This window comes from Panicum virgatum, chromosome 4K (assembly GCF_016808335.1).
Source record: "Panicum virgatum strain AP13 chromosome 4K, P.virgatum_v5, whole genome shotgun sequence".
Classification (NCBI taxonomy): Eukaryota; Viridiplantae; Streptophyta; class Magnoliopsida; order Poales; family Poaceae; genus Panicum; species Panicum virgatum.
This window is the reverse complement of record NC_053139.1, coordinates 42,037,520-42,060,410: the sequence shown is the minus strand read 5'-3', so window position 1 is coordinate 42,060,410 and position 22,891 is coordinate 42,037,520. Positions and strand designations below refer to the sequence as shown.

At 42.3% G+C, this 22,891-nt stretch overlaps 1 protein-coding gene and 1 long non-coding RNA gene across 2 annotated transcripts; both read right to left on the bottom strand.

Annotated features, from left to right (window-relative positions):
- Positions 1 to 3,764: 3,764 nt before the first annotated feature.
- Positions 3,765 to 11,068, bottom strand: LOC120704917 (probable histidine kinase 1). The gene is made up of 13 exons (XM_039989455.1): positions 10,824 to 11,068; positions 8,962 to 9,885; positions 8,747 to 8,803; positions 8,309 to 8,536; positions 7,799 to 7,892; positions 7,516 to 7,722; positions 7,104 to 7,234; positions 6,885 to 6,934; positions 6,442 to 6,755; positions 6,196 to 6,299; positions 5,211 to 5,930; positions 4,469 to 4,648; positions 3,765 to 4,269 (listed from the first exon to the last, which is right to left on the bottom strand). Exons 2-13 carry the CDS (start codon positions 9,661 to 9,663, stop codon positions 4,141 to 4,143), a joined length of 2,916 nt encoding a protein of 971 aa, XP_039845389.1. The 5' UTR covers positions 9,664 to 9,885; positions 10,824 to 11,068; the 3' UTR covers positions 3,765 to 4,140.
- Positions 11,069 to 20,370: 9,302 nt separating this feature from the next.
- Positions 20,371 to 22,261, bottom strand: LOC120704916. The gene is made up of 2 exons (XR_005687730.1): positions 20,759 to 22,261; positions 20,371 to 20,650 (listed from the first exon to the last, which is right to left on the bottom strand). It is a non-coding gene; the product is annotated as an uncharacterized LOC120704916 (long non-coding RNA).
- Between the last annotated feature and the right edge of the window lie 630 nt (positions 22,262 to 22,891).

Here is a 22,891-nt window from a genome sequence, read left to right as displayed (position 1 = left end):
CCCCTTGGGCTTATAAAAGGGAGAGCACGCACGGTAGAAAGGGGAGGTTCACACAAACACGAGGTTCAGACAGACACGAGATTCCACAAGTTTTCACACATGCAGAGACAGGCATAGCTCCTCCCCCAGCTTGCACACAATCTCAGTCAATACATCACACAGTGGATGTAGGGTATTACGCTCCGGCGGCCCGAACCACTCTAAATCTTTGTGTGCTTCCGTATTCTTACGTCTCTAGATCAAGCATTCCTTGACTGTCCCCAAGCACATCCTACAATTAGAATTAGGCGGGTGCAATCCGCCACCCGGCTATGATTTTCCACACCACGACACTCTGAGAATAAAGATTGTTGGTCTTTCATTAATGTCTCCAATGATGGGCTCAGAATTCGGTCGTATATTGCCTATGAATTCTCTAGAAATACGTACACCTGTCACACTAGATCCCTGAGACGTTTGTACGTCCACACACCTTCATGCACCTGGCTTTGTTTAGTTCAAAAATTTCTTTTTTCAAACTTCACTATTCACCTATCACATCAAATCTCTTACCTCATGCATGGAGCATTAAATGTAGGTAAATAAAAAAATTAATTGTATAGTTTTGATGTACATGACGAGACGAATCTTTTGAGCCTAGTTAGGTCGTGGTAGGACAACAATTATCACAAACAAACGAAAAGTATTACAGTGTGCTAGTGTCCGATGTGACCTTTTTAACCACTATTTTACGGATCTAAACACAGCCCTAGCTATACGCCTATACCGTACCACTGGTCCTGATGACTATGAATCTATCCTTTTTCCAATTGTATGGGTTTATGGATCGATGTGTCCTGATTGATGATTTTGTAGCCAACTTCTCTTTATCTTCCTGTACATTACATACAGGGATTTCTAGCTTTTCTGCCAAGGATTAGGTTATCGCCTATATTAGAACCAGTCCTCACATGTATAGAGGCTTTACTAGTACTGTCTTTGTTTCTTATTAAAGAACACGCTAAGATTTTATAAAATCTTTTGATCAATATATACTTCTCTAATGTTGTATTAATTGATGAAAATTTATAACGTATTTTATATTTATCAAATACGATCTATCAGCAATTTTTATATACTAATTAATAACATGCACATAATAATTTGAAAATTATTAGTTAAATGTTTTAGTTTTTATGTGAGGGGGGGTGTCATTCTTTGTCTTGCAAAACATGATGGTTCATCAGCTTCTCTCAATGAAAAAAAGATAACCGTACCAAATGCCAGATAGAGTTCTATAACAGCGTATCAGTAAGCAGATTTTAAGAAATGAACTACGTAAAAAGCAGCAGCAATAAGCAAAAGCTGCTTTCCACCAGCTTTTTAAGCAAGCAGGTTACCCAAGGCCTTAAGCTGCACACTGTTCTGTTAGTCTGCAATATTTCAGGGGAAAAAAAGCTACTGCTAGTCTGCTACGGCAGGTGCTCTCGAAGAAGCTAGTCTTGGCCCAGTGTCAGCCTCCGTCGCGCTACTCGCTACTGACGATAGCAAACTCTACTCTCTACTCGACGTCGTCGGAGAACCGCCGCAACCGCTGCGAACGGATGGCCTTGCGTGCGTAGACGAGCCACTCTAGGCAACACCGTCACCTATAGGCAACGGCACTCGTAACACAATAACGGCTGGTGATGATAGCAATCATCATCATCATCATCATCAGCTGCCAGACATCTATCTCAGATACCATCGACACAATGCATGCATCACTCTCCAGAGATTAATTACTGGCAAGTACGTGTCGACTACAACACCGGCCGGGAGCTGCAAGTTGTGCTGCACTAATCAGATTACTGCCAGTTTGATGCGGATTAATAACACTCTGATCCTACAACAACAGTACAACATGATTACCTGAACCTTAATGCAGACGGGGCACGAACAAGGAATCCTGGGTGCAGACTGCAGAGTGGTGTATGCTAGTCGCCATCCAACGGCATCTCCACCTTTTTTTTTTCAGTGACCTGAATCTGAAGCACGTACATCCCGTCACAAATATCCTGTTGCATCATCTGTAACAGTGTAACTGTACCTGTTGTACACTTGTTAACTTGGATGGCAACATCCTAAGCGCACAGTCACCCGTCGCCGTGTGACGTGTCGAAGCGGCATTGGTCGGCGCGGAGGATCAAGATGGGCTTAAGCTTTGTCCATGCCCACAGTTTGCATCCTTCCCAGCAGCCTTTGCCTTTCCCTGTGGGCTGCGGATTCAGTGCCGCTTGGATTTGTGCTTGTGCAGTGCTGGAATCCTCCCCCACTGGCCACTGAGCTCATGCAAAAGTCAGAGCAGGGGAACCTGACAGATTCATCGGCTGCTGTTGGGTGAGCTTCCTGGCGAGTTCTTGACGATGATGGCGAGCATCTGATGCTTCAGAAGATGCCGGACTCGACGAGAGCCTGGCATAATCTGGCTCCAGGAGATCGATTCAGTTTCTTGCCTGATTCAGAGTTTCAGCTCTCTCTTTCTCCCCAATTGAAATAGGAAAACATCTACAGAATAAGCAGATTTTAGATGCATGAACGGGAAGTTCTTGTTGCATTGCAGCACATGTTGCAGAAGGGCTGCTTGTCAGGCACTAGGCAAGAAAGCGAGATCCATCCATCAATTGATCAAATGCATACGTCGTCATCCTGATTCTTATTGGTAACTGAAGATGGATAGCATCATGCCACTGGAGCTCACTGGAGGAAATGGCTGCTGATTTGCAGCTCTTTCGTAAGATTGATCGCGGTCGAGCCGACGATGAACCCGGTTTCGGGAACAATGCATGAAAGAGACCACAGGCTTGTTCCATGATACATCAACCCTAACCATAGCAGCCCTTGTGCTCAACTGCTCTGCACTGCCGAGAGAAGCAACTTTCCCAGGGCATGATGAACAAGAAACAAGAGCTTTATCCATGCCACTGCGACGTCCCTTTCTGTGTGCTCCTTTCAACTGCTGCTAGTGACACCGGCACTTACAAGCAGGAATAAACAACGCTGAAACCAGAACAAAATCTTTATTCCATCGGCAGATGTAGCGTGTAGGATCATCTGCCAGAAAGAGAAGGGTATCGCGATTACGAAATTGCGCTTCAGGCTTCTGCATCAAGGAAAAAAAAAGATTTGATGCAAATCTACTGCCAGCAACAGCAAGGGGAATACATAACACTGGGGCTCAGTGCAGGTCCCATTCAGAAAAGGAAAGTGCCTTACTGTCTTCTATTCAGATGGTGGTTGCTTTACTCCAACATAATGATCTGGGAGAGATCATTTAGCCTTTTATTATCTGTGTGGAGCCTCAATATAAACCTTTTCTAGTTTTCCTTGGCCAATTTACTTGCTTTCTTCAGTGCCCAACTTAGAATTTACAGTGGATATATGAGATACAAAGAGGAGCTTGGCCTTTTTATGATTGAGAATCTCTAAAGATGTAGTCATAATTGCTGAAATATACTTACGCAATCAGGCACATTAGTTGATGCCAACTGGTGTCAAGTTTTCACATATTGCATGATGCGAAGAATATGGCTCTAGTTTTTTTTCTATAATCGAATAAATGTCTTAACTTTTAAGCATCAATTTAGTTTAATGTCATCGAATGCAGCATTTGCAGTATGCCCTCTATTATAGCTGGCAGTGCATGAATGTTTGAGAAGAAATGATTACATTAAGTTTTGTATCATAAAGAAGACATCTTTGATCCAGAATGTTATAGAAATGCATATACATGGATAGCTGTTTCACACCTCAGTATGATATCTTTGGTTCTCTGTCACATCATCATAAAACTGATGTTGCTCCTGATACAGTTGGTAGATGGCTAACTGCTAAAGGATAAGAACCTCCATAACAATTATATACAGGAATTATGTCTCTTACAACAAATGAGGATCCTAAAGTTTGAGTCAGCTATCCGATCTTACTGATGGGGTTAGGTCAGATTCAGAAGGCTCTGTAAAAAAGAGTTCCGTCTCCGTCTCCCAATAGTAAGGTAAAGTGGTCGACAAGACAGGATACACTATATTTATTACAACATTGATTTACAAGAAAAAGACCGATGTGATTTCACAAAACTTTCCTAAGCTAAAATTAACTTTCTACTTTACAATAATTGGTTAGTCATTGAGATGGCAAATACCGCTGCAGGCATTCTTTTATATTCTGAAAGTTCACAGGCTTAGATATGTAGGAATCCATGCCTGCAGCAAGGCATTCATCGGCACTCTCAGAAAATGAATTTGCTGTCATCTGCAAAGAATCAAGAGATTTTAAGGGTTATACAATATCAGGGCATAAACTAGGCTTGGAAGAATACAATTTAGAATAACACGAGGATTCTATTATCTGTGCGATTAAGAAAATAGCAAATATATGAAGTAGCTTGCATGCAAAGCTGACAAAGAGTTCTTAATTGTATGAGTTTAGAGCTGTGTATAGGTAAACTTACCGCAATTATAGGAACCCTCTGCCCTTGCCTTTTTGCATGTGTACAATCTGATGAAATAGCAGGGTCAGCTATCATCAGATCATCCTCAGGCTTCACAGAAGCATCCCAAAAGCCGGTGCTCTCAAAAGAACGGATATGTTTAGTGGCTTGTAGGCCATCCATTTCTGGCATGTGAACATCCTATCAAGGAGAAACCAATACATTTTCGTTAGTGGAAGCAAAATGTTGCAACATATAACAAAAATTTTCACTTGGGTTAGTGAAGCTATCTTGGTATTCAAATATAGATATCACGCCATGAGGTGCTGTCATGATTTAGAAGTTCTTTTCTTTATGGTAGTCCAGGAGTATACCAAGACTTACACCTGCACTGTTTTGCTGGTGAGATGAACTCTCAGCAACATCCTGGGTGCACCAAGCCAATTTTGTTGGTTTGGCAAAACCCATTGCAGATAATTTATCTCATTGATGTGTATCTTATTACTCCAAAAATCAATATTTTTTTCCTTTTTTTTAGAAAGACTTAACACACACACTCTGCTCGTGTAAAGCAAGAAACTGTTGGCCAGAAACGTGTGCAAGATTAGGATCCTCAGGGTATCACTTTTGCGTCTTCAAAGATGTTGAGGTGAAGCGATTGTGAACTAAGTGACGACTATATAAGGAGAGTTGATAAAGTAAGCATAACAAACCAAAAGTATAACATTTATAGTTAGATGATTGAAAATAAGTATGGTTGTACCATCAGAATAAGATCATATTGATGATGCTGAACTGCACGGATTGCTTGCATCCCGTTATTTACAATATCTATACCATGTCCCAGCTGCTCCAGCATTGATTTTGCCACTATTATGTTGACCCGGTTATCTTCAACTAGGAGGATCTTTGCCTTGTTGCCAATTGGAGAACACTTGGATTTCTTGTGGAGTGATTCTGCTTCTAGAATTTTGTATGGTCCCGTTTTCTGACAGCTAGAACCTGAAACAGATACCGTGTCTCCTTGGGAACTGGAAACACGTTCGGCTTGACTATTCAGTTCAAGGACCATTTCATCATCATGTTGTTTTTCAGCTGTGCTCCTTACACTAGCACCATTTGACTGGTGAGCATCAGAGGTACAACTTGCAAAATCCTGTTCCTTTGATGTGAAGCCATTTGAGAACGGTTTGCGATCATCCAATATGTCAGGTGGATCGTAGCACATAAGCTTGGCACCGAATAACTTTGAGTTGCTTATTACTGAAACTCCTGTCGACAGGAGAGAAGTTCGCATTTGTGGCTTGAAAAGGAAGGAACCTTCTATATCACTGTTCGTGAAACCATTCTGAGAACTATGCACTTCATCTGGATCATCACTGTGCTCCTCTTTTACAGGGATTTTGCAAGGCAGCACAAATGTAAATGTTGATCCTTCATTCTCTCTACTGACTATAGTCAGAGTACCACCCATCAACTCCACCTAAACCATTAGAAAAAAATTAAAAGACAATTACAAACATTGGTAAGTTACCATGGAACTGCATTGAATTACAAGTTACAACTAATCTGCATATGTTACTGTTCATTTCAAGACATCGGAGCTCAATGTATGCAATTATGCATAATAACTATTCTCAGGTAGAAAAACATAGGCACGTTATTCTCATTTGTAAATAAAATGACCAAAAGTTGTATCATGGTTCGTATTTTAAATGTATAGGTGCATGAGAACTGAAATTTCATACCAACTGCTTGCAGATTGCAAGGCCAAGCCCTGTCCCACCATATTTTCTTGCATGATCAGCACTGGCTTGCATGTACCTCTTAAACAGCAATGGTAATGACTTCTCTGCAGGTGATCAGCATTGAAGCAATCAGAAATAAAGACAAACATGTTCCAATTATTATACTATTATAAGAAAATTTCCTTGTCAAGTGAGATATGGAGAAGATGGTCACGCGAAACATAATCAACAAATGTGAGGAAAAACCTGGTATTCCTATTCCAGTGTCATAAACATCACACCGAAGCCAAACGACTTCCTCCCTCTCATGATCCTCCCTGAAGTTTTCACATGTTGGAACGCCATTCTGAACAAAATCTTCATGCTTCGAGCAGTTCAATGTATCTTTATCACAATTTCTTGGAGAGAGACAAGAATTTTCTGCTGCAGTAGTAATTGGGGTGCCAGGATAAGCTCGCTTATGAACTTTCTCGTGTTCCATTTTGCATCCTGGTTGTTGCTCATGCACAACCTGAAGATTTATGCCAACCTTCCCTTCATGTGTAAACTTGACTGCATTGCTGAAATGATTCAAAAACCAAATAAAATGTCAGACTATAGCACACATATTTTCCATTATATCCAAATAAACAAGTTTTATCAATCCCTTTAAGTAGACTGATGCACCTTCAGAATATAAAAGCCCTTACCTGATCAAGTTGGTCAGAATTTGTCGAACCCTTAGAACATCACCAATGACCTACACCAATACATTAGAAAAACATGATGAAATGATTGCCTCCGTTTGCAGCCAGCTGGATCCCTAGATTTTGTAAACAGTTACATCATTTCTCTCTTAAGGAAATTTAATCTCAACTATTAGATATATGAATAGAAGTGTCAGAAAGAAAAGGATAAGGAATTATAACCTCCACTGGGACATCATCACCTATGCACCCTTCAAGGGTCAATTCCTTCTTCAGAGAAGCTGCAGCAGTTTGGAGTACATGTTGAACTACTTCCCTCGGTCTGAACGTCGTAGATTCTAGTTTCATAGCCCCTGAAATGATGAAGGAGTAAACAATATTTCAGTTATCTTAGGTGAAAAAAGAAACAACTAATCAGGGAATAATAATTAATGCAGCACCATACTAAGTATCAAACGACATCAGTCTAATAAAATGTTATTCTTGAGTTATTTGCCACACGTAACATGGGAAAGGATGCTCAAGTCATACTTGATGTCCCTGCAGCAAGTACTTAATCTAGAAACTTGTATAAAACACTTTAAACAAGCAAATATGAATGACTAAGTTGACTGAAGTACGTAATTTGGAATACCTGACTCCACTTTTGAAAGATCAAGGATGTCATTGATCAGCTGCAATACAAGATCTCCAGAGGATAACATAACTTGTAGCAGCTGGTGTTGTTCTTTATCCAGTTTGGTAGTTGCAAGAATTTCGGCCATGCTAAGAACACCTGAAAGTGGAGATCTGATCTCATGGGACATGGTGGCTAGCATTTGTTTTGCTCGCATTGTTTCCTCTGCAGTGTAAATAAATTGTTCAGTATACAATTCTAGCTTAAGTCCATCAAACAGTCATTGTAACAAGATCCAAACCTGTTATGTGAAGAGATCTGCTAAGTTCTGTTTCCTTGGCATTTTGGATAGCTTCCCTCACCCTTATGTCTGCCATCTTCTCTCTTCTTTTGACCTTATGTGCAAAGAAGTAGATAAATTACACCTCAAAAACATGAAGGAAAAAATGTAGGATACAATGCAGTGTGTGAACAAAATTTTGGTTCAGGGAATTTGCTAAATATTTGGAAATAACAGTCATGTGAAAAAATACCCTAGAAAAAAGGTTTGTGCAAATCGCAAGGTCCATTTTGAGGGTAGTAAAATTAGCATGTAATCTTAGGTACAATCAGGGGACCTAAAAGGATCATGGTGCCATCTTTACCTAGGAAAAAGTGTGCTATTGCACAATTAAAACCAAGAAAAACAAAGAATCATACAGCCTGTGCCAGAATAAAACCCAGAGAAGAATAATATATCAGGAATTGTTACCATTCAGAAGGAAGAAGAGTTGAAGGTATATCACAAGAGAAGTGAAATTCATAAAGGTACCTGATCTGTTATGTCCATTGCAACATAATTCACACCAATTGTTTCCCCACCTTTGCTGAAAACTGGCTCGATGTATGTCACAAATGTCTTTGCTCCAAACATTGGTGTGTTAAATGCAAACTCTCTTTTAGTTGCTATTCCAGTGGCCATAACTTCTCGCTTGACACAATTCATCTCTTCTATGCCCTCACCTGACAATATCTCATAGTCTGTCTTACCAATAACATCCTGATAAATAAAAGGTATGCTTCAGCCAAAGTTGCAACTTATTAAAAAAAAAGAACATCAGACTGTCATGAGATGTTGATTTATTGCCCAATGCCTGGAGTCGTGGCATATTCTGATTTTACAGTAGTACATTTTAAGGATAAAAGAGGGCTGTATAGTATGAAGCATAAAAACAATGGCAAGGTAAAGGCTCATCTGAAACCAAATTACCTCATCAGCAAGTGTTGGATAGTGATTAAAAATGAAACGGTACCGTAAATCAGCATCCTGAAAAGAAAAAGACAAACAATTGATTATTTATCTATAACCTCATAAGGCTCATATAAAACTTCTTGTCCAGTGTTCCATATGTGTCATGCTTGAAATGAAGCATTTCCATGTATACTGCAAGTTGCAACAGGTGTGGTGGACATAGATAAATGTACCTGATGGGCAATAACAATAGGAGCACTTTGAAGAACCAAGTGCAAGAAGTAATCAGCACGTTTTAACATCCCAGAGAATTCCTCTGCTGGTGTGTGTGACTGTAGATTCTTTATATTTTCTTCTAATTTTTCAACCAACGAACGCTCCCTTTGAATGCTTTCCTCAAGTGTTTTTTCTAACTGAGTTGCTCTCTCTTTCCAATAGGCAACACTATCATAGTCCACATCTATTTTAGGCTCTCTATTACGAGAAAGTTCATCATTCTTTTTACTCGGACGCTTCCATTCATCTTCGTAAACTTCATCCAGTATAGGTACATGCCGCTTTACGGCATAATAACTCTCATCCTGAAACCGTTGCTCCTCCAAGATTTGTTGCTTGTTTTGCTCGATCTCTTTCCTCTGTTGGCTGAGAAGACCAAGCTCTTCCTCCAGAAGCCGAGCAGCATTGGCTCTCTTATATTCCCAGTGCTTCATAAAGTATTGCATATGAGAAACACCTTTGTCAGAATTTGCCATTTCCATAAGCCGCTGAAAATCCACATGAACAGGCTTCTGATCGAACTTAAAATCCTTAAAAGCATCTTGGTCCTTCCTAAAATTTTCCATTCTGAACTGTCTCTGGTGTTTATCTCCTATATTCTCAGGCCACATTGATTGTGCAACCTCATTCTCAGGTTCGGCCAGGTATTCGTCCCCCATTTTTTCTCGATAATTACGACAGTTTTCTGTTCACATCGAAATTTTACTCAAACACTGGTTGACTGTTGAACCCAACGGATGATTTGCAGACTATTTCTGATGAAATGAATCCATGATTGAAATCTCAATGTTCCCTGTTCTCTCCAAGAATGATATGACTGGCAGCCTGGCACTTGTGCCAACTAACTGATGATAGAGCGGGAATCAGAAGCAGCTTCTTATCTGCATATACATCCGGTTTGCAGCTCAGTACCAAGTCAAACAAAACAATGATATCCTCACATAAGGAGTCAAACAAAACGGTGTATCCACGAAATCAATTGAGAAATTATCCAAATTCAAATCAAATGGTTACAAAAACTAATATGCTGACTGGAGAGCAAATTATGATCAATAGAAATGAGCATGCATATTTAAGTTTATTGTTCGAACAAAGATGCTGCAAAGAATGCAGCTTTGATGGAACATCTCAACAAAGAATGCAGCTTTGATGGAACATCTCAACAAAGGGGAAAGTAACCCCTCAACACTTGTACTGAAGGCAGGCATGGAACTCTGCTTTCAATGAAAAAGGCAAGCTATAAAGATGGAACCTTCCCTCTCTTCAAGGCGTGCTGGAGAGCATCTTCGGATCAAGGAAAGAAAACGGTAAAAAAGGTACAAAACCGAATCTAAGATTCTGCGCTACCTCAGCTTTCACCGAAATCAAACGCAACCTGAATCTCTCAGACTAGCACGCCCAGCTAAACTACGCACCATACAGCTCACAAAGTCAAACGCTTCGCAGCTAAAAACGGCACAGGCGCAAGGGGAATCAAGGAAGCAATGGAACACGCAAAGCACACGTCGGGGACCTGATCCCAGTAGCATCCAGCCTCCCTCTGCTCTGCTGCGCTACGCCCGCTGCCCGTTCGAAGAAACGACGGGGAAATGCGATCCGTCCTGGAGGGCTCGAGATCAAATCTCCCACCACAAACAACGCCCGCCTGATCGAAGCAGAGACGTTTACCAGAAAAAACGGAAACAAAAACAACCAAAGCCGAGCAGCTCGACTGAACAGCACACTACGCCCGCCACCCGCCCGACGAAATGCCCGGCCGGCGGACTCGCGATCGCGGAAACCCTGGGACACGCAGAGCGAGGAGCCGAGGATCGCCCACCTGAGAGACGACGGCGCGGCTCCGAGCGACACCCTTCCTGCCGTGCGGCTGCTCAGCCACGGCCTCTGGACTGGACGGGGCGGCGCGAGCGGAGCCGGAGCGGGACGTGGAGCAGGGAGCAGCGCGGGGTCAATGCGACGCGACGCGGAGCAGAGCAGAGCAGAGGCGAGGGTCGCGGGGAGGAGGGCGAGGATCTAATGGCAGCGAGGGGGCGGGGGCGCAGCGGCCATGTGACGGGGAGAGTATAAAATTTGCGCGGGGGGGGGGGGGGGGGGGGGGGGGGCGGAGGGGCAGCGGGTGCAAGGAATCGCGGCCCCGGGGGCAGAGGGGGCCATGTGCGCGGGTGCGCGCGAGGGGGCGAAGAATTGCGCAACTGGCGACCTCCTCCGCGCGACTTGTTTAGTCCTCGCTCCCGTCGTGGGTGTTTCTCTCTCTCTCTCCGGCCGATCTGGCCGCCGTCCCCGGTGGTGGTGGTGGTGGTGGGCGCGTTGAGAAGCGACGAGGGGTGGCGGGGTTAAAGAAAAAACGCGGCGGGGGAGGTGGCAGTTTTTAAATGACGGCGGCTGCGGGGTGGTGGTGGGCAGTGGAGTGGACTCGGATCGCCTCGCCGCTGCGTGGCGTTCCGCACGGGATTGCGGGGGTAAACGAACCCGGCGGCTCAGCTGCTGGCTGCTGTAGTGCTGTGCTATGGCAATTTTTTCTTTTTTCTTTTCTTTTGGAGTATCATTTTGGTCTATCTTACAGGTAACCTTGATTAATGATCACTAATAGGAGTATAATTTGTCGTGTTTTAAAACGGCCAACAATATGAATTTCACTTGCTGAGAGAGTGAGAATACCAATGTTCAAAACGACGAGTAAAACAGGAGCTGGGGAGTTTCTATATTCCTTTTCTCTCTCGTGGTGTTGACTTCCTAATTGCACTCTGCATCATTATTATGCCCATGTATACTCAGACACAATGGCTAATTTGAGTTGCTTCAATCGGTTGAAGGAGGTATCTGATCCCTTTGTCTATTAGTATTCAAACTTTTCTTGTTTCCTAACCCCTTTGCACATTTAAAAAGCTAGTGCCCCTAAGAATGGAATAAAAAATTAAGAAAAAAATGTTCATGTGAGCAGTTTGACTTTTTTTAGTCTGTATCTAAATAATGACACAAATTCAATGTATCGAGTGAACTATACGCTTAATGTGCACTGCCCATCTCCCCTTCATCAAACGTGTGCACACTAATCCATGGCGGCGATCTCTTGATTACTACTCATTGTAAATGTTTTAGGATTCATTTGGAGACCAATTTAAGTTGCTTATGGGTTGCAACCACTACAGAACGTAGTTAACTTGTTTGGAAACTGGTTACATGGGATATATTCAGCCATGCGTCTTTAAATCTGGATAGGAGCAAGTGCAATGTATTAGGCTATTTTTATTAAGTACAAATGATATTAATTTTGCTAAAAGAATAATGCAGTTTTACACGTAGGGCGCGTTGAAGGCTAGCTACGTGTTGCCTTAATGTCATCCAAGGAGTTTTTGTGTTTGGAGATTTGTTTCATGTTTGGCGGGAATCCGTGTTTAAAGCAGTCGATGGCTAAGACATAACAATTTGTCAAGTGCGTACATCATGTGGAGGGTGATATAATAAATCACTCTTTGTTAAGATAACTTGTAGTAAATTGTTGATTAGCAAGATATTAAAATGCCATGTTGAGTGAATATGTTGGTGTCTGACCACAATAATTGGTGTTAGCATCGTGCAAACATTGTCAGTTATTTGTCACAAGCTCACCTACCTGTGTTATTTTTCGGGGATCAATTGCTTCGATTTGCCAATGGTACAATTGATATTTTTTCCTAGAGTGTAGTTGAGGCTCAAGCTTCTTACAAAAGAACGGAGAAATAGATTCTCTAGAACAACAGCCTGACCTGAGAAACCCTTTAGGATGATGGTCTAAAGGGATGATCCCGCAACCTAGCAAAAAAAATGTTTATTTTCAAGACAGAGATTCCAGTAATTTATTAGTACTACCTTTATCCTGGAATGGGGTGGATCATATACAATCGTCTTATCATGATGACAAATTTTGATATTTTTCTCATGTTTCTTGATTACCATAATTGACTTTTAGGGGCCATTTCTTTTCTAAAGAAGGTAGTCATTGACTTTTGGTTGGTTTGCGAAGAAATGCAACAACAGCAGGTTTTTGCGTCCTGAGTCCTGACCTACCTCACTGAAGGTTTTATATGCATATATAAATCAAACCTATTTCTTGTTTTATAAGTTGCAAATAAGATCAACCTAGAAGTGATCCTGTCTAATTGAACTAGCCAGGTTTAGAGGTTGGAGGAGCTCCCAAGAACATACACCACAGAAGACAAAAGGCTGAACATGCTTCTGCCGACGAGTTGACTTACATTATCCACACCACTGACCAAGTTGTCCACGATAGTTACTATCATTGTTCTCTTATTCTTGGCTGTTGTTTCACATGTTATCATCTCCAAATATTGAGTTTGATCACTATTTTTCTACAATTTATCATCTTCAAAACTATCTTCTTCCAACACTTTGTCATGGATGCACAACCACGATCATACACAAGTTTGGAACATATAAATGTATACGAATTTGCGTCAGGCTAACTGTTGCTCAAAAATCGACACTAGATCCCTTATAAGCAAATAAAGATTCCATTCCACTTGCTGCACACTGCCTCTAATTAATTGGATGCTTATGTAGGAAAAGCAATCAGCTCCACAATAATGGTTCCACACAAGAGGCCAAGCAACCATAATCTAACGTGCTGCCAGCTTTGATCCCTGCAGCACCACAGCCGTTAATCCTATAAAAACCACCACGACATGCGGCAATATATATGCCAACATGCTGGGGTTATTAGAATTACACTGAAGTCTTATTCAGCTAGCATTACACTTACGATTATCAGCTTTTTGCCCAGATGCTGAAAGTCTGCATATCGTCATTTAACTGAGTGTACACACAGCTGGGGTTAGGTTACATCTGGGGTTTGTATAATGGTTGATTTGTACTCCAAGGGCCAAGCAGCCATAAATCTAATGCATTCTGACCACCAGATCTGCTGTTGCCCAAAAAGAAGTAGGGCAAGCAGGCTGATGAGTCCCACGGAGAACACACCAATGGTTTTATTTTATTCCATTCCACTACTACTACTTGCATGCCACTAACAATGCTTTGGACTGCCAACTTTTGGGTGTAACAAAGTTGCTTTGGGTAGGAAGAAAACTCCACCAAATTAAAACAAAGCTCAGCTCGTGAACATTGTATAGTAATTGGTATAGAAATAATATCCTAATTGATTAATTGGTGGGCTAGCTAATTGCTGTGGCAGACTAACAATCTCGGAACAAGCTTTATTTAAAGAATTTTAGATCCATTAGGATTGTGTTGCCATATACTGGAAGAAGAATTAATTTCCTAAATTAAGAAAAAATGTTCGAATAACTTAGGTATGCAAAACCAAGTTTCTATAATACAAATAGCTATATGAATGAAACCTTAATAATATAGGCATCAACCGGTTCTACTGCCTCGGCTATTATATCCTCTACTATTGCTATCAAAAATCTAGAAAATGATAGATTAGCGCTTCAGGCTAGCAAAAAATTAGATAAATCAAAATCTAAATTTAGTCATGCCGAGAGTGATGAGGAGAAGGAAGATAGACTAGAAGCAGTTCTCAGCCATGTGAGTGGTAATCTAAATGAGAACGTGCAGGATACGGAGGTGGATCACATTATCGATCTATCTCCCATCCATAGAAAGAAAAAGTCTACTGCTGCCAAAAATCTCAAAAACGGTAGACTCCCGAAAAAGCCAAAAACTCCTTCGAAAATTAAACTCAAATGAAAGGAGTACTCTGGAATAGCAGAGGTCTTGGAGACTTGGCTAAACACATATTTTTGGCGGACTTAGTAAAAGAGGAGCAAATAAATTTTATTGCTCTCTCGGAAACCGGGAGGGATGAGTTTCCTGATCATACATTAAAAAAGTTGTGCGCTGGCCGGGAATTCATCTGGCACAGTATGGCACCTCACGGTAGATCAGGAGGCATCCTCCTTGGGGTGGATTTGGAGGTTTTTGATATTGGAGCCATCGCAGAGGGAGATTTCTATGTGAAATTTACCCTACGATCCAAACACGATGACTTCAAATTTGTGCTGTATACGGTGTACGGCCCAGCACAACAGCAAAACAAACAAGCTTTTTTGGCTGAAATGGTTAACACGTGCTCAAAAGAATCGCTCCCTTATCTAATTGGGGGGGGGGGGGGGTTTCAATATTATGAGAGGGCCGAAGGATAAAAGCTCCGGAGAGTTTGATTTCAAGTGGCCTAACTTGTTTAACGCTGTTATTGAATCTCTTGATCTAAAAGAGATTGTCATGTCTGGTCGCCAATTCACATGGGCGGGTCCGGGTGACGACCCGACCTTTGAGAAGCTTGATAGAGTTCTCGTTAGTACTGAGTGGGAAATCAGATATCCCCTCTCAACGGTAGAACCAAGAGATAGAAATATTTCGGACCATACTCCTCTTATCCTGAATACGAGGGCATCTACCCACCACACCGATCAACGTCCCTTTAAATTTGAGAGGGGATGGTTGATTAGGGACGGGTTCTACGATATGATTGCCAATATATGGCAATCTGAGAACTCAGGGTGTTCGCCTCTCGAGCGGTGGCAGAATAAATTACGAAGACTCAGACAACATCTTAGAGGATGGGCCAAACACACCGCTGGAACTTATAGAAAAGAGAAGAAAAGACTTCTCGCTATTCTTGAGAAACTGGATAAGAAAGCGGAGGCGATTCCTCTCTCCGCTCAGGAGTTGGATCTGAAACACTACCTAAAAGAGAGTCTAGTGTCTCTCTTAAGAGAAGAAGAGATAAAATGGTACGAAAGGGCAAAGGTCAAAACGCTACTAGAAGGAGACAATAATACTAGGTTCTTCCATCTAGTAGCTAATGGTAAACACAGAAAACAACATATCTTCAAACTTGAGAATGATCAAGGAAGGGTTATCGGAGTTGACCAACTTAAGAGCCATATCACCAATTATTATAAGAATCTCTTTGGACCTCCGGATGAATCGGAAATTTCACTACGGGAGGATCAAATCGGGGATATTCCCCAAGTCTCCCTAGAGGAAAATCAGGCACTTACTAATCAATTCGATGAGGCCGAAGTGCGAAATGCGGTGTTTCAGATGGAGCATAATAAGGCTCCGGGACCTGATGGTTTCCCCGTAGAATTTTATCAGGTATTCTGGAATGTGATCAAGGATGACCTGATGGCTCTCTTTTCGGACTTCCACCGGGAGGACCTAAACCTCTTCAGCCTAAATTTTGGGATTGTTACCCTTATCCCGAAAGTGGCTGACGCTACTAGGATTCAACAATATAGACCCATTTGTGTCCTTAATGTCAGCTTTAAAATCATCACTAAAGTTGCCACAAACAGGTTGAACCATGTAGCTAAGACGGTGGTTAGCCCCACACAAACAGCTTTTATGCCTGGCAGGAATATAATGGAAGGAGTAGTCATCCTACACGAAACTATCCATGAACTACATACCAAAAATCGAGATGGGATCATTCTTAAGATCGATTTCGAAAAGGCGTATGATAAGGTCAAATGGCCATTCCTGCAGCAAACCCTACGCTTGAAGGGGTTCTCCTCCAAGTGGTGTAGGTGGATTGAATGTATGGTGACAGGAGGAAGTGTGGGAATCAAGGTTAACGATGATGTCGGCCCATACTTCCAAACTAAGAGGGGACTCCGTCAAGGGGACCCTATGTCACCCATCTTATTTAACATCGTGGCTGATATGCTGACTCTCCTGATCAAGAGAGCAAAAGCCGATGATCAAATAAGAGGTGTCATTCCTCATCTTGTAGAGGATGGTTTATCAATACTGCAATATGCAGATGACACTATCATCTTTATTGACCATGACCTAGAACAAGCAAAAAATCTCAAACTTTTGCTATGTGCTTTCGAGCAATTATCGGGTCTCAAGATCAACTTCCACAAAAGTGAAATATTCTGTTTTGGTGCCGCCAAAGAGATGAAAGATACCTACACTAATCTCTTTGGCTGTAATGCTGGTGAATATCCCTTCAGATATCTAGGAATCCCTATGCACCACAGGCAACTCCTAAATTCTGAATGGAGAAAAATAGAGGAACGCTTCGAGAAAAAGCTCTCTTGTTGGAAAGCGAAATATCTGTCTTATGGAGGGAGGCTAGTCCTCTTAAACTCAGTACTTAGTAGCCTACCCATGTTCATGATGTCCTTCTTTGAAATACCCAAAGGGGTTCTCAAAAACCTTGACAAATTTAGATCAAGGTTTTTCTGGCAAGGATCATCGGATAAACATAAATACCGACTTATCAAGTGGGACATCTTGTGTCGTCCTAAGGACCAAGGAGGACTTGGAATCGTAAATCTGCAATTGCAAAATAAGTGTTTATTGGCTAAGTGGCTTGTAAACTTGCTGAATACCGATGGCATGTGGCAAAAGCTGCTAACTAATAAATATCTACATTCCAAGTCACTAACCCAGGTAAAGGCAAGACCCTATGACTCTCATTTTTTGAGAGGCCTCATGAAGATTAAAGATGAGGTGTTCAGCCTTGGCTCTTTTGAGGTAAAGGATGGGTCCAAGACCAGATTCTGGGAAGATACATGGATAGGAGACAGACCTTTCAAAGTTAAATATCCATCAATCTATAATATAGTGAGGGATTCACATGCAACAGTGGCTAAAGTTATGGCCACGTCGCCTCTCCAGGTATCCTTCAGGAGAGCGTTGGTGGATAATAAACTGCTTGAATGGCAAAACCTTGTAGCGCAATGCGCCCATGTCAACTTAGTGGACGAGCCTGATAATTTCAAATGGAATATGACCACATCCAGGTCATATACAGTTCGCTCTCTCTATCTACATCTGATAGATAGAAACCCACCTTTTCGACATAAGAGTATTTGGAAACTAAGATTCCTCTCAAAATTAAAATCTTCCTTTGGTATCTGCAAAAGGGAGTGATTTTAACAAAAGATAATCTCGCTAAAAAGAACTGGACGGGTAGCCAAAAATGTTGTGGCTGTAATATTAATGAGTCTATAGATCATCTTTTCTTAGACTGCCCGTACGCGAGAATGGTTTGGAGGATAATTTCTTACGCTACAGGTTTGACTCCACCTAATTCGATTAGGCATATGTTTGGCTCATGGCTTTCTAATCAATCTAAAAAGATTAGAAATTTGATTTGGGTGGGAGTGGCTGCTGTTTGCTGGGCAATCTGGAGATGCCGGAATGATATAACTTTTCACAAAGTCAAATACCATTCGATTTTGCAGGTTATTTTCAGAGGGACGTACTGGTTACGTTTCTGGGCGCAGCTGCAACGTGAGGAGCAAGCCAAGACAACACTTTCCTTGATGAGCAGAAACATAGAGACTATCGCTTTGGAGTTCATCAAGGGAGGATGGAACACTTTTTATCGTTTGCTATAATTTTATCTTTGAGAACGGCTTCACTCTCCTCTATTTTCCCATTTATGCGAATCCTGTAATAATTGGCTGTGTACGCCCTTGGGCGTAGAGGCCGGATGCTTTTCATCCATTATCTAAAAAAATATGAATGAAAGTTAGCTTCAGTATATGCCAGAATTTAAAATGATAGATGTTCAAGGCAATGATTTTGTGTGATCATGAAAAAGGAAATTGGAATATTATTTCTTGTGAGTGCAGTAAGATTAAACTAGTCATTTTTAAAAATATGAAAAAAAGGAATATGATTAGTTACCTAGAACTATTTGAGCATGGACAAAACTTGGAGGCCATTCCACAACCTTAAACATCAAAGTGCTTGAAGCATTGACAAGCCGATGGAAACTATCCTAGCCTATAGTTACCACAAAAGATATATATAGCATAAAGAGGCAAAAGAGTGAGCATGTGACAACATTTTTATTTTTGCATCATGTGAACAACTTGATGTGTTCACTTGCAAAAATTTCCTCTTCAGATAAAGTCAACTCTCCAAAAATAATGGGGCCGCCCATAGAGATGAAAACTAGGCTAGCCCATATCAGAGACATCAGTTTTTTTTTGCATATGTGTCTGATGGAAGAAATATAAAAAAAGTACCCTATCACTAAATAAAATATATCTTTTTTTTGTTTTCTCCATAAAACTAGTACCATCCTCAATTGTCTGTTTCTTCTGAAGTACCACACAGAAAACAAGCAAGGCTGAGGCCCCATGTGCAGCTGGAATAGATTATCTTGTCATGTATGTAGATAATTAAGCTATCATGAGCACTTAATGAATGCAGTAACTAAAGCTTGGTATCTTAGAACGTGCAAGGTGGTTGCCACCATGCTTAGTTTCTCCATTGTTGCTCTTTGGTCACTGACTCACTGTACGGGTCAGATAAAAAATTAGGGGTGGGGGGGGGGGGGGCTATTTTCAAGTTACGTTTTTTTAAAAAATATTTCATACAATAGAAAATCATCAATTGGTACTGAAGCTATGAGGACCCCTTTTATTCTGCTCCTTGCTGCAAGCTTATTTCATTTTCTCTAGAATGGTCCTAGGGAATTTCAAATTCTTATCCGATACCTTTTGTAAAAACTGGGAGATCTCTAAGGCATTCACGTTTTTTTATAAAATGGAAATATCCAATTTTATATTCAGTACAACCCCTGCAAAAGAGCTTATAATTGAGCAATATTTCGGATCATCAAAGTGATGGATGACTTGAGAAAAATGTTGCTTAAATACATTAATAAATTGTGATAATGGTGCGGGGCATATTTTTTTTATAGAAAAAGGAGGTTAATCCTGCCTCTGCAGGTGCACACAGCATAGTTTTACAACACCTCAGCCAAACTTCTGATTTGGTTTCAAATTAAGGGAAAAGAACACATAAACGTGCTGAAAATATCGTGTGGGGCATATTTTCTTGGTTGGCAGTATCATTTGCTTTTGATGGCTAGTAAGCATGGAATCAACTAAAACAATCTTGTTCTTTTTTCCAAACTAGAAGGTCTAGCCCTTTTCTCCTTTTGAGATGGAACTAAGGTGTTATATGCTTATAGCTTTGTGTGGCATTATTGATTTCATGATGCATACAACTTGACAATTTGACCCCCACAGTTGGAAAACCTTAGCCTGGCAAGGCAATCTGAAACTCCACACAACTTGTGAGTGCGGCATTATTAGGTGTACAAAACCAACTCCGCATCCTATTATCATGTAGTAATAATTTAATTTAAACAAAAAACATCTTGTACTAGACTTGTAGCTTGCTCTGGAAAGATAAAATGGATTTAGTAAATAATGAGTAGTCGCCGAAAGCAGAGCTGTATGGCATCCCAAGACCGCAGGAAAAATAATGGACTAGTCTAGCTTATCTGAACAACCTGGCTTTTAGTCTTTAAAAATCCAGTGCGATCATCTGCAGCTGCAAGCAAAATGGTGCAGTGGTACCACATCTACATACGATGTTCAGTTGAATTTGCGATTCACGCTACTTTCCAGTTCACGGAACAACAATTATGTATGTAACTGATTGAAAAAAAAAATCCTAAACAGAACAAAGTCAAAAGATCACCAAGAAACTACTGGCTTTATCATCAGATAGTTTCCTAACCATTTAGCTCACCTTGATTAGTTCTCCAGGATTTCGGGTTATGAAACTGAAAGGCGATGTTTCTGAATTCTGATAGAAGTCCGGCGCTCAATTCAAGGCATGTGCTCCAACCCACTGAATTGCCTGCCATTCAAGCCATTCAGTTAGCACTTTGCAGCATCTGATGCCATTCAGTTGACACCGCCAATGATACTTCTTTGCTTCTCGGGGGAGTAGCAGTTAACTACTCACCAGGGGGGTGGGGGGAACTCGGAGACACATGAACACAGGAGGGATCGCCGGATCGAGCTAGAGCTCGTGCTGGTTGATGCGAGGCGAGCAGGTAGGGACAGCGAGACAGGTCCAGATCGACGCGGCTAGCTGGCTCGGCGACAAGAGAGGCCTTGTCTGCTGCAGGACCCCGTGCAGCGGGCTTAATCTAATCTAGTCTGTGGCCTAAGCAATTCGGCGGAGCAGAATTAAATTGATCAGTAAGCCGAGCAAGCACGGGGCTAGGCCGCCGCCTCGAGCCGTGTAGCCGCTCGCCGTGCGTTGCTTGCAAGCCTCTTGCTTGCAATGCTTCTCCGCGTGTGGACTGCGCCGGAGGCGGAGCGAGCTGTGTGTTCATGTGTGCGATCGGATCGAGGCGGCACCTCTATCGCTCTCCCTCTGAGTCAGCAATGCAGGGCTCCGACTTGTCATCTTCAGACTTCAGGCCTTGCTTCATTTTCTTTCAGCTCATTGCCTGCTCGGTTTGTCATCTTCAGACTTCAGAGTGGTTCAGGCTTTCGTTGTCTTCTTGAGTTCCGTCTCCCTTATCGTTTTCTATGTGCAGCTTTTTTTGTTTCGTGATCTCTGTACATTCTGTACTTCTGTATTCAATGAAAAATCGACCCGTTGTCATTCCGGCTTGCTCCAGAAAGAAAATGAAAGGTCGTGCTGACGCCGTCAGGGAAAAGGCAAACACAAAATTTTGTAAGACAGAAACTGGCGACCCTCATTCCAGCCAATGATGACGGCAAAGGTTCAGTTCGATGGATGGCATGAAAAGGAAGCGGTTTGACACTGGCGAAGTCAACTCGTGGAGTCGTGGCGTGGGTGAATCTTTTATCCCCTTTCTGTTTTCTCGCCGGGCGATTTGGTCGCCGTCGCCAGGGGCTCAGGGCACCGGTGGGAAGCGAGTCAGCGACAAGGGAGGCCTCAGTTTTTTTAGGGGCAGGGAGGCCGCAGCGGGGCTTATCTATCTTGTAGAAGATAGATAAGATATCTATGTTTAAAGTTAATTTTGATCTAATTATCTGTTGCAAATATGTTTAATATTTTAGTAAAGTTAACTCAATATTTTGGTAAACACGTTTAACATTTGGCTTTTAAAATATTGAAATTATGAAGATAAATGTTAAAATTGGAGATATAAAATGTTGAAAATGCTGAAATAGAAATATTGAAGATTTCTTCACCGGCGAGCGAGGTGTTCTTCTCCGGCGTTGGCGAGCCCAGTCGCGACGCGCCGCGCGGAGCAGCAGCACGCGGCAGCCGCAGTGCCGCAGCGCGGGGCAGCAGCGGTAGCGTGCCGCCGCAGCAGCAGCTTGCGGCACCAGCAGCGCCTGCTGCAGCGTGCGGCAGGCATGCGTGGCAGCAGCGCGCGGCTGGCAGGCGGGTACGGCACGTGCAACGACGCGAGCACGCGGCGGCGGCGGGCGGAGCGCAGGGTCATGGGCGGCAGCGCACGGTGAGGAAGAGGGCAGGAAGAAGGAAAAGGTCAGGGGTTTTTTTTTGAGCAGGGAAAAGGTCAGGGTTGAGAAGGTCTAAAGATGATTTGCACGAATCTAAGATGAAAAAGAAAAAAAATTTCAGAAGATGTATAGGATTCCTGAGCCGCAGCTGCCCTATCGAATCTCTAGTGCATGGGCCCAAGCCCAAACAAAGGAATGGAGTGTTATTGGGCCTCCTCATGTAGCCCAAAATTCACACGCGCATGCGCATTACTCGCTCTCCCCCGAGGACCAAGGCCCAAGACCCAAAGCCTTAGGCTCATCTCAGAATATATGCAACGCGTACGCGACACTCGTTAACGCTGACGGCGACCATGCCCCATTAATCCCATAATATGCCCATATTCCCATCAGCTCGCAGCTTTCACGTCGCCTGATGGTGAGCAGGGAGGCAAGTGCCATGACTAAGCGAAGGTGGTTGTTGGTTGGTTGCTCAAGCACGAGGGAGGTCTTCGATTCGATGGCGTATACTCTTCTATCTTCTAATTAAGGTCGACAGATCGTAGGTTACCGACGAGAAACTCAACGAATCTGCTCATGCCGGAACTGCAGAGGAACTCTCCCTCACCGACGTGTGGGCTTCAGTGCACTTAGACCCACACGTCAGCGG